The sequence below is a fragment of the Nicotiana tomentosiformis genome, chromosome 8 (genome assembly GCF_000390325.3).
Source record: "Nicotiana tomentosiformis chromosome 8, ASM39032v3, whole genome shotgun sequence".
Classification (NCBI taxonomy): Eukaryota; Viridiplantae; Streptophyta; class Magnoliopsida; order Solanales; family Solanaceae; genus Nicotiana; species Nicotiana tomentosiformis.
The window spans coordinates 19,167,729-19,184,796 of NC_090819.1; the positions used below are offsets into that span (position 1 = coordinate 19,167,729).

The 17,068-nt window shown below is 37.7% G+C and overlaps 2 protein-coding genes across 3 annotated transcripts in view; one reads left to right on the forward strand and one right to left on the reverse strand.

Annotated features, from left to right (window-relative positions):
- Window positions 1-883, reverse strand: part of LOC104114143 (protein CURVATURE THYLAKOID 1B, chloroplastic) — a 116,060-nt gene extending 115,177 nt beyond the window's left edge. Inside the window, exon 1 of one of the 2 annotated variants that reach the window (XM_070182152.1) lies at window positions 527-863. In XM_070182152.1, the coding sequence (XP_070038253.1) occupies window positions 527-695 (169 nt within the window). In that variant the 5' untranslated portion in view covers window positions 696-863. Of the gene's footprint in view, window positions 1-526 lie in introns of both variants that reach the window. The other variant, XM_009624522.4, reaches the window with a different exon arrangement.
- A 4,791-nt stretch (window positions 884-5,674) lies between these two features.
- LOC138897145 (uncharacterized) lies at window positions 5,675-6,808 on the forward strand. Its single transcript, XM_070183103.1, has 2 exons — window positions 5,675-6,107; window positions 6,321-6,808. Exons 1-2 carry the CDS (start codon window positions 5,675-5,677, stop codon window positions 6,806-6,808), a joined length of 921 nt encoding a protein of 306 aa, XP_070039204.1.
- Window positions 6,809-17,068: the final 10,260 nt, after the last annotated feature.

A 17,068-nucleotide genomic window follows, 5' to 3' on the forward strand; every position in this document is an offset into this window, starting at 1 on the left:
GACATGTACTTACAGCAACATAAATGTCATGGCATGTTTAGAACCACAAGTTATAACAGTACTTTTGCTATGTGCTATACATCTTTTTTTCATCAAACTCTGTGCTCAGTCAAATATGAATGGAATATCTTTTTAACACCATTGTACAAAATAACATAAATTTACGTGGGTGAACTTTCTCACATTGCTAATCCCACAGATAAAGAGAAGCGTTGCGGTGAGTTAACAGCCTAGTAAAACTAGTCAATTCATGATGAATTCCGACAATACAAAACACGTTGAAACGTGCTCACCTAGATACACAACACATCTTCGGTGGAACGACATGAACAATGATGACTTCATATTACCAACTTTAATTTGTTTGCAAGTAAGTAATTGTTTTGTTGTTCTATAATGTATGATACAAATTACCATTTTTAAACTATGTGTTCGATCAAATGACGAGGGTCCATTAAAAACAACTTATCTACCTGGGGTAAGGCTGCGAACACCACAAAAATAAATCAAGAAAAGAGTTACTTACAGTAGGCAGTGGTTCTGGCAGCACGGCTTTGGACGGCAGGTGGGGGAGGGAGGGTGGGTAGAGTGACACATTGGGATGATGCAGCAGCAGCTGACTGACGAGTTGTCTTGCCGTCAACCAAAGTTGATGAAGAGGAAAGAGAAAGTGAAGGGGAGGTAGTTGAGGCCATTGCTTTGAACTCCCCTTTCAAGTTCCTTAATTTAATTGTGAAAAAAGACTAAGCTAGATTTCTTTTCTTGATGAGGAGGGTTCGACCACTAAAGAATTTTAGAAAATATTTATTGAATTATTCTGTTGATGGTATTTTCTCAATCTTGGATATTTTCTTCTGAAAAAGGATGGGATTGTCAATAGTGAAATGTAAGATTTCTTGGACCTCCCAAAAGTAATAAGAACCTTGAGAACCACCCATTTCTGGGATGAAACCTTATCATCATCTGCCATTTTGCCTTTCTCATCATCCATCTGGACAATAAGTATGCGCTGATGTGGCTTTTCGGATATGGGTTTTATGGTGCTCTTTCATTGGACATTTGGTCTTTGTTAAATCACCCTCAATGCCCTTAATCAAGTGCTTTTTTTTGTTTGTTACTATATGGTATTCATACTACATTAAAAACAAAGACAATTTGGTGTACTAAGCTCCCGTTATACACGGTATTCAGATTACACTGAGATGACTAATTCAAATTTATAATGTGTAGAGTTCATTTAAGATAAAATACCCCTGCTAATAATTGTTTTTGCAGGGCTGGAAATTGAGACATTCAATTAAGGGTTGAAAGATCTTATTCATCTCAATATTAAATTTTTATGGTGATAGCACAAAGGAGTTTATATAGTTTAGCGATATTAGTATTAATCGTGTACGCAATAAGTGTTTGGTTCAATTTTTGTTATTCACTGCCTACCAATACTCCATCCGTTTCAATTTATTTGATGCAGTTCGAATTTCGAGAGTCAGGCGAATTCTTTTTACCGTAATTTTCATCCGTTTTTAAAATGCTTTAAATTGTTAATTACTTTGAGTTATGGTACTTTTATGTAGATGTTTTATTTGCAAATAGTTTAAAAATTTACAGGCAAAATTTTGTTGTTGTTATGCTGAGTTGCGCTACGCTATCGTGAAAACTGAAAACCGCGTGTCCTGACAAATTGGAAAACCTATTGTTTTTCCTGGATGAAAGTAAGAAGACGGATATTGATTATACTCCTATTATAAGTACTTTAACAAAAAATGAAGGCAGAAATCTAAGAAGGCCATTGGTTAGATAGCCATCTTATCTTCTATTTTGCCTCATATAGCCCGAGCCTATCACCTCTACTCCTTTTGTTTTATCTCATTCTACTTGTATACTCTCTCGGTCTCTCCCCCAAATGAGTACAATCCAACATCTAACATTGTGTTCTACTTTGCAAGAGATCATAAATCTTCTCACAAAAAAGGAAAAAGAAAAAGAAAAAAGAAAAGCTGACAGGTCCAGGATTTACAATTTATGGATTCAGCAACCTTAAGTAAATCATATCATTATATATTTATATTTAATATAAAAGCACGAATGTTTCATGCTAAATATTGAAGGACCAAAATATTCTTGCAATATTAATCGACTTTTATAACCTTCAGAACTAAATTATTTTTTCATATAAATAACTCCATGTTAGATAAAATTGTAAAATTAAGAACCTTACCTTATAATATTTAGGATTTTAAAATCAATTCAATTTTTACTACAAATTTTGTACTGGGAACATAATTGAACAATCAGAGCTTGCAAAGGAAAACTTTGTGATGGAACGAGATTGAGGAATTTGTGCTTGCAAAGGAAACTTTGTACGGAGTCTCAATTTAATTAGGAATTAATTGCATATTATACATTAATAAATTTTTTACAAAATATCGATGATCTTTCTCTTTTTAGTATTTGTGGAGTGGTGACACTTAGGGGTGTCAATGGTTCGTTCGGTCGGTTATTTTATAAAATTTGTACCATTCAATTTTTTGGTTATTCTATCATGTATAATCAAAATTAGACTTTTCGAAACCGTCCCAATCATGACGGTTTCTCTTCGGTATCGGTACGGTTCGGTAAATTTTCGGTAATTTTTTAATTTCATGTAAAAGTCACTAGTAGAAGTAGAATGCAATAACATGCGTACTTTTACAAGTCTTAGCAAAACTCCATGACATTTTTACAGTTTAAAAGGTGATGAATTAAGAAAATATGAAACATGGCTAGAGTATAGATCAATCAAACTATTCTACCTCAGCGTAAAAGAAACTAAATAAATACAAAAATAATATAAATCACACGAGTGGAATAATATTAACTAAGTTGGGATTCAATAACAATATGAGTAGCACAATAAGTTTGGGAATTAAGATTTTGAGCTTAATTACTTGTTGGCTTGTAATTGTTTCATAATTCCAAGGCCTAAGAAAAAATTTAATGATTTATTATATTTAAACTTAATATATAAATATATTGTTCACATTGTAAATTTATTCGGTACGATTCGGTATTTTTTCGGTTTATTTTTATAAAATAAAAAACCTATACTAATTATCGGTACAATTATAAATTTATATAAAAACTTACGATTTTATTAAAAAAACCTAAATTTTGATTTAATACGGTACGATTTAATCGATTTAGTCGATGTTTAAATATCCATTTACACTCCTAGTGATACTACTTACGTATTTAATCCCGTCTATCAATATCACTTTTGCGGCAGTCTCTCCAACTCCAAGATATGCGAGTACACGAGTTTTTATTTTCGGGTTAATAGAGAAAGTGATATGTTAGAGTTTATTTATAGCACATGTAAAAACACTCGCCATAAGAATACAACTTAATGATACGTTAAAAAAACTCGAATTTGTAAAATATTAGAATCTGAATCAAATTCTATCTACTTTAGTACTCATATCATCAAGTTCATCATACATTTGGAAAAATATTCTTATTATTTGTGATCTAAGATGATCGCTTGGAGATTGTTTCTTCACAGGCCTTTCTAGAATTATTTGGTCATGATTTTTATCGTAGGATCTGTTTACCCGTAAAACGATACAGTTAAATTTGTTACGTGGTTTATAGACAAGCAAACTGATTTGATCCCAAAAATGGTAAAGAAATACGATTGAAAATAAAACTTAGCAATTGAAATTAAAGAAGATGGCAAGCCTGGCTCCGAGTGTCTCCGAGGATAGAAATGAAAGCAATGTAAAAGAATTAACGAAATTACTTAATTTAGCATGAAGATGAAATACAAAATAAATTTTGCCAAGAATTTTCGTATCTTACAATGGCTATTGAGCATGCTATTTATAGCTATACCGAGGGAAACAAGATCCTAGGATCAAGCCCCACTTGAATGATAATGAAGGAGTCATTGATGAATTTATAACGGCGGGCCAAGAATGCAAATATTCTCCGCAACGGATGTCCATTTAATATTAGAGAATATTCTTCACTGAATGTTATCCAACGGCAAATATTCGACCTGCTCCTGTTGGCTTGCTCCCTTCGGGGTCTATCCGATGTCAACTGCACCTGTTATTCCCGGTCCTAGTTATTACTTGATTCGCCTTTTACTTGTCTTCGATTCCACATATCATGCTATCATTTGACCATATATTATAAGCCAATTTTTCTCTATATAGATAGTCCCTCTGCTTTCCGTTGACATATTTTTGTGTCATCGGAAAGTTGGTGAAGATCCCTTTCTTGGCGGGAAACCTCCTGAACAGTCTCTAACGCTTGAAAGGACGCACACCTTCTCGCATTTAATATTCCGAACATGTGTTACCACACGATTCAATAATATTTTCGCCGATTTTCGAGGTAATGATGACCACGATTTTTACTGTCTATATCTGTACTTTTTCTCGTCACTTTACCTCTTTCACTTCCAAAATTTTTATAAGTTTATCATCTTCTTTGCACTCAATATCCTCCTGCTTAGAAACTTTCATCTTCTCTAACTTTTTCTAAAAATATTATTGCCTTTTTATTACCATCGCTTTTGCTACTGCAGCTTTTAGAAAATCTAGTCTTCTCTTCGGTGGAGACCCCAAAAGAAACAAAGATAAAGAAGCTGATGTTGATTCTGAGCCTCCCACTGTAAACACCATTATACCCAAACACCTAAGTACCGTTAATGACTTTTAAGAGAAGGCTCTAGCTGCGTCTTCGCAAACTTGGGCTGTTAGTAGATACGCCTCCTCCATTCGCACATATGGAGACTGGGGAGACTGGGGAAACCCTAACCCTTGCACATATGCTGAACCTTTACTCCCCAAAAATATTTCGTGGGAGAGTAATAAATTTCAGCAAACATTACCATCACACCCTTCTCAGCAGCGTGGACGATGACAATGATAGTGGGTGGATAGAACGATTTGTCATCATCGCCACTAAGGATATCATCCCGCCTACAACTCTGCCTTTTCCCGAGTTGTGGAACCATTTTTGTAAGTTTTTGATTCATTTTCTTCCTTCGTGAAAGGACTGTTTTTCGTTATTGTTAACTTCTTCGTTTCTCTTGTTTCAGCTACCCGGGGGAACCACGATAGATTCAAGGCCTAGACCAGTGAGTTCAAAAGATTCTGGAAATTACAACACCAGAATCCCGCCGATAGAAGGAAATGGTCCCCAAATATGGGGGGAAGGCCAAGCACCATTGTAAACCAAGTCATTCTTCACTTTATCTTTGTATGAATGTAGTTAACTTTGCTAACTCCATTTTTTGCTTGGTTCAGGACTTCCGCAGGGCTCCCTCACCTACCCCAAGGTTGACATTTTAACCGTCATCGAGGAGGCTAAGAGGGCGCTACAAAGTACCCTTGCTCGAAGCAGTGCATGCATACCTGCTTCCGGTAAGGGTGCTTCCTCTCGCAGTCCCCATCCAGAGAACCAGCAACCAAAAAGATGACATTCTTCCTCGGTTGGGGCTCAAAATAAAAAAGCAAAGAAGGAAATGACTAAGCTAGTCATAGTGGTCGTTGTAGAGGAGGGGGAAAGCCAGTGATGAAGTTGCCCCCTTCAAAGGAAAAGAAAATCTTCATCAGCTCAACCGGATGCTCATCGGGGAGAGCTTCAAAGTCCGTCCACAGAGGAGGTCCAAGTGCTTTGGAGCAAGATGGATTTGGTAGATAATGCCAATTCTAGCTTTTGGCCCCCCATTATCGTCTCCGATCCAAGAAGTTCGGACCCCGAGCCTCTCTTGCCTTCAGCCACCGAGCAACCAACAACCAACATTGCCCATGCCATAACTGCTTCTCAACCTTCAATGCCAATAACTTCACGCCCCTCAACACCAGCAGTACCTTCGCCACCAGCACCCACTACATCTCCTCCACCAGCACCAAACACTCAAAAGAGGGGTGTTTCTCCTCCCCGTGCTCCTGACCAAGGGAATTTGGGGCATAATTACTCACCTCCTCCCCTAGATCCTCGAGGAATGAGGACTGCTACTCTTTCGATTTCAAAGGAGTGCCATCTGTTGTATAGGCCGGTAGAACTTGCGAACTACCTGAAGCCGTTGGCTTCAGAGAAAGATAAGAATAAAATACGTTCCCTTTCGGGGGAGCGCTTGTTGAATAATGCCATGCACAACACGACAATGGTATCGTACTTTTATTCTTACAACTTCCCTTACATTTATCTACTACAATAAGATTTCCCTTCCATTTATCTGCAAAAATTAATCCTCGATAAGCAAGTACTCGCGTCTGAGCGGGATCAACTGTTGGTCGAAAGGGACTAACTTGTTGCATGACTTCTAGTATTGGAAGCAAAGGCTGCTGAGGCGGGCGAGCTTGAGGCCCGATTGCAGCAAAGTGAACAAGAGATGATAGCCCACAACCAAGAAGCCATTTCATTACACGAACAACTCCAAGAGTCTAAGTCTAAGTGGGTCGAGCTCCAAGATAATGTACTTGCTGCTGTCGAGCGCAAGTCTGCCTCCGAGAAACAAGTGAATAACTTGAAAGTAGCCTTGAACTCCAAAATTGAGGAGGCCAATGCCGCCGAGGAGAAGATGGCCAAAATGGAAGAAAGATTCAAGAGGGTCATCGAGCAAAACCAGGTTCATCTATCTGCAACTCTTGATCTTGACTTGAGCCTCAGTGCCATAAGATCCGAAAGGGACAGGCTTCAGGCTGAGGTTGACAGGATTAAGGCAAAACTCCAGTTCCAAAAGGATTTCCTCGTATTGGAGAAGACGTATGCTATATATCAAGTGAGGAGGAAAACCTTGAAAGAGGTCAAATAGGGCATCATCGATATTGATGATTGCATCATTAAGGCCTGAGAACTGGAGCTAACTACTCGAGAACGTCTCCCTGTTGCTGCAGCTGATTCTTCAAGTACCGGTTCTGAGTACTCGGAGACCGAAGAAGAGATTGAATAAGATGAGGATGAAGGCCAAGAACCTGCATCTGATCCTCCCTCCTCCACCGGGGGAGACGCAGATCCTTCTATTCCTTTGGGCTCTGGCGGCGACAATGCTTAGATTTCTTCCTCTGTGTTTTTTTTGTACTTTGTAATTATGCCAAACTTTTCATTGAGTTTGGAATTTTGATAAATGAAGACGATTTTTGCTTAAGTATTGTGCAAAATTTATTTCTTTTGCGTCGAATTAGATAAAATTTTGAGTGTATTTTCGTCCAATAGCATCCAATTTCGGGCATAAGCTCTTGCGAAATTAACCCTTTAGTATGAGGATTTCATTAAGAGAGGGATTTCTTATGTTTACAGTGCTCTTGAAGAGGATGCCTCATGTTCATTCCGACACAAGCATTTGGAGTTTTTTGTTAACTTTCAAATGATAAAATCAACTCATCGTTTGGACAAGAAATAAGATAAAAATAAAATGATTTTATTAATTCCTTCTATCTTTAAAAGTATATAAGCATTCGTGCTAAAAACAAGAAACTGCAAACATATATGGCTAACTTGTACAACTTATTTCTACGGGGCTGGCCATGCAGTCCCCGGTCCCAATGAGACACTATTGTTCCCGGTTCTCGCAGTCCCCGGTGATCTACTGAAATTATCAACCAAGGTCAGGAAATATCTGTAATTATCATGTCTTTACATAATAGGGGCCCAACAGATCCATGTGTATTAGTTCAATGATCTTAGTAGAAGTAGTGGTACTATGAGCAAATGGAAGTCTAGTTTGTCTGGCCATTAGACAGATTGGGCAAAAGAAAGGTTGTCTTGGAGCAAAAGTGACTGGTATTGTAGAGATCTCCTTTTTTTCTACAAAAGGTACATGCCCTAGTATATTATGCCACAAGTGATCAATAGCATTTCCATGAGACATATCAGAAGACATCAAAATGGAATTAGCATAAGAAGAGCCAGTCTTATTGCTTGAATGGAATTTACACTATTGGATGAACATGATGACTTATTTATAAATGCCGATGAATGAAGAGGGTGATTGTGACTCTTTACTCTATTTGTAGCATCAACATGTGTAGGAATACATGAACTAAAGTACTTAAAAGGATCAAAACTGAAAGCAGAAATGAAATTTGACTTAGACTCATGACTGAGACATATTCAGTAGAGGAAGTATAGGCCACTTCTTGCTTTACCAATCTCTAGAGGCCTCTTCATTTAAAGGGCATGCATTAAACAAAGATACCTATTGAAGTTAACCATACAATTGAGATGTATAATTAATGAGTGAATTCAAATGAGATTAAATTTGAAAGTTGTCACATATAACACCCTAAACAAGGTTAGATTGGGACTAAGGAATGCATATCCTATTTCTGTCACTTTGACTCTATATCTATTAGGTAGGGTATGGTAACTAAAAATGGGTAAGGTAAGGTCTTGATGTTGGTTAGAAAAGATTTTCTGTATGTCAAGTGGTTTGAGGCTTCACTATCTAGTATCCACAAGTCAGCAATAGATTTGGAATATTTATACATAGTTGTTTCTGCCATCTCTTTATAAGTAGAGCAAGCTAGAACCTGCAAAGTTTGCAGCTCCATAGGCAATGTTGTTTGGATTCTCACCTGTATTTCCAGCTTGAAAGGTCTCCACCAAGTTCAACAATTGTCCATATTGTTCTTTTGTCATACTTGGGACACCTTGTTTCGAATTCTTATTCTTAGATCCTTCAAGACTTCCACCAAAAGACTCTTCACAACCTCCATGAACATTTCAGCAGATCTTACATTTTTGCCTTTAATAAACTTGAAGTCTTGTGAAAATCCAATTTTTCTATAGCACATTTCTTTGGTGTGCCCTGGCTTCTTGCAATAGTCACAGAAAAGTCTTGACTTGTTGAGTGTGTGATTTCCTCTGAATGAGTTATTCCCGGTGCCTCGTCTGTATGGAGTATAATTGGTGTGTGGAGTATAATTGGTTCTGAATGTGTTTTGACCAGGTCCATTGGCATTGAGTGATGCAGACTCCATGGCCAAGTGATTGTTTGGCCTAACTTCTCTTTGCTTCTCCTCTTGAATTAAAATAGAGAAGGCTTGTGCAATGCTAGGCAGGGCGCCTTAGATATTTGAGACTCTCAAATAATGCCAAGGTTACATCATCCAGACTATATGCTAAATCATTTGAGAGTGAATTGAGAATCCACGATGTTACTATGTCATTACATCGAGCCCACAGGTCGAAGGTTACATCATCGGAACCCGACTTCTTACATTTTCTGGTGATGAATCTGACTTTATTTTTTTTTTACTGAAAGAGCTCTAAGGACGCCTCTCCTCCATGATCTATAACCAGTTCTGTCGAAGGCTACCAGTAGCAACAATGTTCCAGCACTTTCAGACGGGTGCATGTATAATAGACTAGTCGTGTCCAGGCTAGGGTTAGTCGTGTTTGAAGTACCTTATCTCCGGCCATGATTCAATGCAAAATTAGTAGAGAGAGCTGATAAATTATGACGAAATTGAGAAAAATTGACTCGATTAACATGTGAATATCGAAACCCTAAATTTTTGATTCTGCAATTTGAGTCCGAGCAGAAGATCCTTCTCTTCTTGTGGAGAAGGCCAAATGCCTCGACGGTAGATAGATGCATCTATAGATCATGCCTCTCGTCTCTCGGCAGTATACACGTCACTCTGGATCGGGTCGTACGACCTCGACATAAATCGTGCTTAATAATAATAATTACACGATGCTTTGACATTTTATTGCACTTTGTGAAGATAAATGGTTTTTTGGAAATTATTAAATTATGCAAGAATTATTTATTTCTGCTTGTTAAGTAAATTATTGCTATTCACATAAACCATGTTTATTTAAATATCTTTGTCTTTATATTATTGACCCATAGTGAGTGTCAAAGTCGACCTCTCGTCACTAGTTCTTCAAGATTAGACTTGATACTTACTGGGTACACGGTCTTCACGTACTCATGCTACACTTGCTGTAATTTTGTGCAGGATCTGAGATAGGTGCATCAGGCGATCCTACCGGTGCACATCCCCAATATCCTGAGGCCTAGTGGTGAGCTGCCTTTACTGAGCCGTTCTGCAGCACCTAGCATCTCTTTGTACTTGCATTCTGTCTATTTTATGTTCAGATAGTATTTAGAGTTTTGTATAATCTACTAGATGCTCATACACTTGTGACACTAGGTCTTGGCACACACGCTAGTAGAATTGAGGTTTGAAAGTATTACTTTGGTTTTAATTAATTAAAAATTTTATTTTCTTAAATCTTGCAAATAAGGGAAGTTTAAATTATTCGAAAATTTATTAAAGGAGGAAGTATATGTTTAATTTATTAGTTGTCTTGCTTAGCGGTGACGTTGGGCGCCATCACGACCTATAGGTGAAATTGGGTCGTGACAATATACCTAGCCATTTTTTTTCTGTAATTTATATAACAAGGTAATTAGTGTTCAAAAATGTTCTCAATATTCTTTAATATGTTCTTATGTAATATAGATCTTGAAGTGTATATTGAACTTCCCTTAATTTTGCTTTTATATACATAGATCTTGAAGTGTAGATTGATCTTCCTTTAATTTTGCTTTTATGGAGCAATAACATAAACAACTTGTTGTATGGAATCCAATAGAAACTGGAGCAGTAGAGTCTGAAAAAGGATGTCACGATCCGAATCCAATTAGTCGTGATGACACCTAACCTAACCTAACCCGCTAGGTGAGCCAATTAACAACGATCCAATTCAAATGAGATTTACTGAGAAAATAAACAATAAAATAGCTGAACTTTTATACAATAACACAAGGACTGGTGCTATAAATCATGATCTTCTAGGAAATAGAGTTTACAATGTTGGTATGAAATAAATACATCATCTGTTCGAAATATACATAAACAGATTTATAAATCTAAAGCTACCAATAACAAGAGGGATCTATAACCAGAACGCAGGTACATCTTCAATGTCAGCTCTCGTCACATGCAGCAGTAGCAGCTCCAAAATCTGTACGCAAGGTGCAGAAGTGTATTATGAGTACAACCGACCCTATGTACTCAATAAGTGACAAACCTAACCTTAGGTTGAAAGCTGTGACGAGCTCTGGAGAAGGTCATAGTCCAACACCAAAGGCCAAGAACAACTCGTAATAACTAGTCGTGATGGCACCTAACCCACCCCGCTAGGTAAGCCAATTAACAACAATCCAATTAAAATGCGATTTACTGAGAAAATAAATGATGAAATAGCTGAACAAGGACTGGTAGTACAAATCATGAGCTTCTAGGACATAGAGTTTACATGGAGCTTCGAGTACAAATCATGAACAATGCTGGTATGAAATAAATACATCATCTGTTCGAAATATACATAAACATATTTATAAATCTAAAGTTACCAAGAACAAGATGGAGCTATAACCGGAATGCAGTTACATCTTCAATGCCAGCTCCCGCCACATGCAGCAGCATCAGCTCCAAAATCTGTACTCAAGGTGCAGAAGTGTAGTATGAGTACAACCGACCTCATGTACTCAATAAGTAACAAACCTAACCTTAGGTTGAAAGCAGTGACGAGCTCGGGAGATGGTCAAAGTCCAACACTAAAGGCCAAGAACTGTTACACCCCATATTTTCGTACGCGAAAGTACGCCATAAATAAATTGATGGAAGCTCGGAAATGAGATGTTACATCCCGCATTTTCATACGTTAAAGTTTTGTCGTAAGTTAATCGACGTAAGTTCAGGAATGGGATTATTTTGAGATCATAAGCATTATACTATTCAAACAAGTGATAAGCGAATCGAATAAAATGAATTTTCATCGAAGTTTGACATTTTGGGATAAAATACGGCCGAGCTAAAATACATAGTATTTATAGACCAGTGCCATACGAGGTACCACATGACCATAATAGTGAGGTGTGCAAAGTGTGTTAAAAGCGAGTAGTATTTTAAGTAATTTGAGATAATTCCTAATTATGTAAATAATTGGGTAATTATTGATTTTAGTGGGAGATTAATAATTAATTAAGATGCTGGTGGTTAATTGGTTGGGAATGGATGAGCATTAACGTGGCAGCCAACTTCATTCTTCAAAATATGACTCTTAAATCATTCTTCAAGGTGGCAAAATTTGTGAGATTATGTGGCCTAATCTTACCAAGTGCGGGGCCCATACCCACTTATATAAAAAGCCTCTCAAAACTACAAAATTGAGGCTTATGACTACATGTAGTAATGGATAGCTTCAGCAAGAAAAGTTATTCACTATTGTGATCAAATTCATTAAGAGAGATGGATTAAAAATTCAGCAAGTTAACGATCTTAAGCAAAAATTTCATACGAAGTTATACTGTGTAATATCAACGGGATTTGTAAATTCTAAGGGAGCACGGTACAATATTTCTCAAGAATATCACACAGATTTTTCCCTACTTCGATCGCCGTTATATGTTGTCGCAATTGACGTGTGTTAAAGGTATTGTCAAGAGAATTAGCTCAGGTATGTTAAGGCTAAGCCCTTCCTTAATTTTGGCATGATCTTATAACTACATGTGTTTGATAACTAGGCATAAAGAGAAGTTCATACTCTCAAATTTATATACATTATCCTAGTCACATAAGTTACAGTATTCTCCCTTATCGGGACTTTATATTCAATAGAGTATTATCTTCTTCTAGTCAAGAGAGTAGAGGGTCTTTCTCTCTCTCTATCTCTCTCTTTCTCTATATATATATATATATATACACATACAGTATTACAGTATTTTCACCACCATCGGGCTATAATCGGTGGGAAGGCCCCTATTGGGCAACCTCTAATCAGATGGTAAGTTATATATCAAGCTTACTGTGGCCGAGCGCCTATGAGCGAGCCCAGCATGGCCGAGGTACAGAGCCTAGTATGGCCGAGCGCCTATGAGCGAGCCTACTACGGTGAAGCAGTTACACGTTCTGAGCTTTATAGGTCCGGACATCTATTTTATTTACTATATTGAGAGAGTTGAGTCAGTATCAGCAGGTAAGTATATCTCTAAATCATCTTTGACTCCCAGTTACTTTCAGTTATTTTATTGACTTGCATACTAGGTACGTTATTTCGTACTGACGTCCCTTTTTCTGGGGACGCTGCATTTCATGTGTGCAGGTTCAGACAAGCAGAAGGGTATACCTCCTCAGTAGGTGTTGCCCGAGTTCAGCTTTATCGGTAAGCTCCACGTCCTTCAGAGTTGCCGGGTCTAGAGTTTTGTGTACATTTTGTGTATATATGTATATTGGTTATGGGTAGATTGGGGCCCTGTTCCGATCACAGTACATCCATCAATAGAGGTTTGTAGACATATCCTGTCAGTTAGTAAAGTATGTCGGGCTTGTAGGCTTTGTATGTATATTTTGTTGGTTTGTCAGCTATAGTAGTTGTGACGGCCTTGTCGGCCCAAATTTATATTGATGTTTAGTCAGCGTAAGCTTCCGTTCAGTTTTATATTTTGCTTCGCAAATTATATTGCAATGTGGACACGACCAAAGTATGACATTATATATTTAGAGTTCCTTAGTTGTAAGTTGGTACGCAAGAATAGGTGAGGCACCGGGTGCGGTCTCGCCCCCTAGGTTCGGGGCATGACAAAAGTGGTATCAGAACAGTTCTGTCCTAGGGAGTCTACAAGCCTTGTCTAGTAGAGTCTTGTTTATGGGTGTGTCACTCTTTATTCTTACTTTAGATCGGGTGGTAGAGCTCAGTTATAAGAACTCAATTTCCTAAACCCTATCTTATTCATAATAAGACGATACCTTCATCCAGAAAGACGGTTGGTAAGAGATATGGATGTGGAAGAGTTGAGTTAGAGGAACTCGATTTTGCATCATGCTTATGATCAGTAAATGTAAGGTCTTCAGTAGATCATGTGCGTACTAAGATATGTAAACTTCTTGATAAGAAGACTTAAGGCAATAATATCTATCCACTCATATGGTGAAAAGCAATAAGAGATTCAGAAGATAGATACAAGTTTCAACAAGTAAAAGAAGCAAGGTGACGAAGGGAACGAGGTACCCAGTTAGTGAAGATGATCATTATCTATAATTCAGGAAAAGAGATATAGGCATTTTGAGTTACCTTCGACAGTAACAGAGGTATGTACAATTGGCCACACCGATCTTAGTTATGCCCTATGGGAGCTAGCAGATATGGTTTAAGACAGGGTGGGATATCAGGATCCAGCTGGGATCAGAGTAACCCAAAATTGTGAATGGATTGGTTGTGTTAGTTGACATTTCCGAAGGATATTACAAAGGTGCTAATAGATCTCCTTGTGAGACACCCAGATGGTGCATTCTAGAATAATACAACTAGATATGAGTACTAGGGTGTTCAATTTTTTATTTATTTGCAAAGACATGCACTGGAAGCCTTGAAAGGATAAATATTACCTTAGTATGGCTCTCGTCCCTAGTAAAGAGAGAATGTTAGGAAACCCAAAGAGCCAGTGAATGGAGTAAGGGGATCTAGAAGCAAAGGAATGTCTTGATCGAGGTTTCAGAATAAAGTGATGGACATAGATGTTAGCGGGAAATAAGAAGAGAGTCAATGAAGCATTATGAGTAAGATATGATACATGGATGATAACGGTAGATCAAAAAGATGATAGTATTACAGAATCTGTAGTCAAGTGAAGGAAAAAATGAGAGGTGACAGGCCTTGAGACAACAAAAGACTATAGGCCATAAAGTCATATACTCATTTTGAAAAATAAGTTTGTGACTGTAACGTGATTACCAAAAGGAAAAGTTAGACCCCCAAATAATAGAAATCAGTATGGACTGATGAACGAGATAAACTAAACATGGATTGGGGACTAAGTGATTTGATAATAATCGATATCGTGAGAATTTCATATTTCGTTCCGGCAATAATAGAATGGACAACAGAAGAAGATTCATGAGAAATTCAGAGAATAGTCATTCAGGAAGACGCTTTCCTAAAGCAAGAAATGTGAGCAAAGTTAAGCTTAAGGGACTGTGTGTGCTAGTTACACCAGGTGTCTCCCTCGTGAGTACAAAATTTTGTTATCCTTGGTATAGAAGGATTTCCGCAAGGCGAGTAAGGGTCATCGATGATGTGAAAAGATGCCAAAGTTAAAGAGGTAAAACATCTATAGGTAGATCGTCGTAGCTCCAACTCTTAGTACTCCCTTAAAGGGGGGGGGGGGGAATATGGAGTGATGTGGTATTCAGTCAGAATTAAGTGGTTCTAGTAGTTATGGAATGGTAAAGGAAGAATGCGACAAAAAAAAGGATGAGATTGCACTTATTCAAAGCCTACAGATAGGCTACGATTCCAAAACATTATGCAAACACGAGGTCAAGAGAGGAAGTGAGGGTTCCTGCCCGAGATGTTATTGATAAATAAGGAGCCAGTACGAGACGTAAGTTAAGACAAAGGAAATAACCCAAGAAAGATTGCGCAGAATATTGATATGAGAGTGGGCCAACGATTAGTTAGTAGTTGGTTCAGGAAGAGCCTAGTTATGACTAAGTAAGAGGATACAAACAAATCAATAGATCATGCAAGATAAATAGAGTGAACCCCAACATGGGGAATTTAGTCTCACAGAAATGACATAGTGACCTTGAGAAGTATTCAGATAGGAGTTGGGGTAGTTAAAGATACCGTATGAGTATTATGGGAAGATAGTCAAAACTTCAGTTTAGTAGCAACCGTACAAGCACATAAGTGTGGAGGTAAGTAACTAAGGAATTTTATAGGTGAGTACGAACATCAAGAATTCCATTGGGTATACGATGTAATAAGCTCGCATCTTTACTAGGGCCAGAACGTATCCCTAAGTACTACACCAAAAGATTTGCTAAGGAAATAAGAAAGAAGGCTCCAACCTAAGCTCAGTGACCTAAAGAGGCAATGGTCTTATAACAACAGTCTCACAACGACATTGTATATGTACTCCATAAGAACGTGGCACCTACTGTGGCTAATAAACAGGAAGTAAAATCAGAAGTGATATTCGAGATCATATGAGTGGTATGGAATTCCAACATGCGTGGGAACTAAGATAAGCTAAGTATGCACGCAACAAGGGGACAGAAGACCAGGAAAAGTAATGTCTTACATTTAAAGAAATCTGAGAAGGAACGAAAATAATTATTCGATTAATGATCCAGAGTTAGTTGCATTATGAACCCACTTAAGATTTCGGAGTATTATCCATACAGTGTATATGATGACAATCATACAGCCGTAAAAGATTCTGGTATAAGTTAAAAGAAATAATTAAGTCCAGGTCATAGTCAAAGTATTGAATTGTTAGAAGAGTGTATCATGGATATTCCATAGCACCCATGAAAGGCTAAAAGTAATAATTGATACCATGAGCCGCAAATCGAGAGATAGCTTAAGCCTACGTAAAGACTGATCAGAAGGAGGAGGAAACTAAAAAGTTACATCAACGAAGTAAATCAGGAGTCTAATTATTGGACCCAGAAAAATTATAGACCTCGTGATTAAGAACATTATAGGATTACTCTTAGATATCAGAGGTACACGAGAGATAGTACAGTAACCATATTCTATAATGGCTCTACGATAAACCCAGTTAGAAGAAGTACCAGCCTCATAAGAAGTCGGTATGAATCTCCCACCAGGTTGTGTATGCACCAAAGATGCAAGTATTATAATAGAGCTTCAAGTCGTGGATGTGAATTATACCTATGTGGAAGGGAGGTCATGAAAGAGATAGAAAAGGTGAGGCAATATTTTAAGGTAAGTAACGTAAAGGTGAACAACGTATGAGATACTGAAGTGCAGAAGGTTGTGGATAACCCATACTTCAGATAGAGGGCTGGAAGCGCTGGGATTCAGTATCCAGGTATGATAGCGGCGTCATCAGTGACATATCTTCTAGCTTATGGGTTCTAGGTATCGAGATGTCTAGTTAAAAGAGTAAAGAAGAGTTTGAGAAGATGTGATGTCTCGCTTGACGTTCCAGAATAATATAAAGAAATCTATGGTGCAGGCAAATTGAAGGAAGGCTGCGAATAGTATAAATGGATATGTGTGGGTCGCAAGCTAATGTATTGTAGAG

What these genes read in the sequence shown, in the direction of transcription:
- LOC138897145 (XM_070183103.1), top strand. Translation starts at nt 5,675, where the DNA reads ATGGATTTGGTAGATAATGCCAATTCTAGCTTTTGGCCCCCCATTATC. An exon ending in GAAAGATAAGAATAAAATAC is followed by an intron (nt 6,108 to 6,320) that starts GTTCCCTTTCGG and finishes CATGACTTCTAG; the next exon opens with TATTGGAAGCAAAGGCTGCT.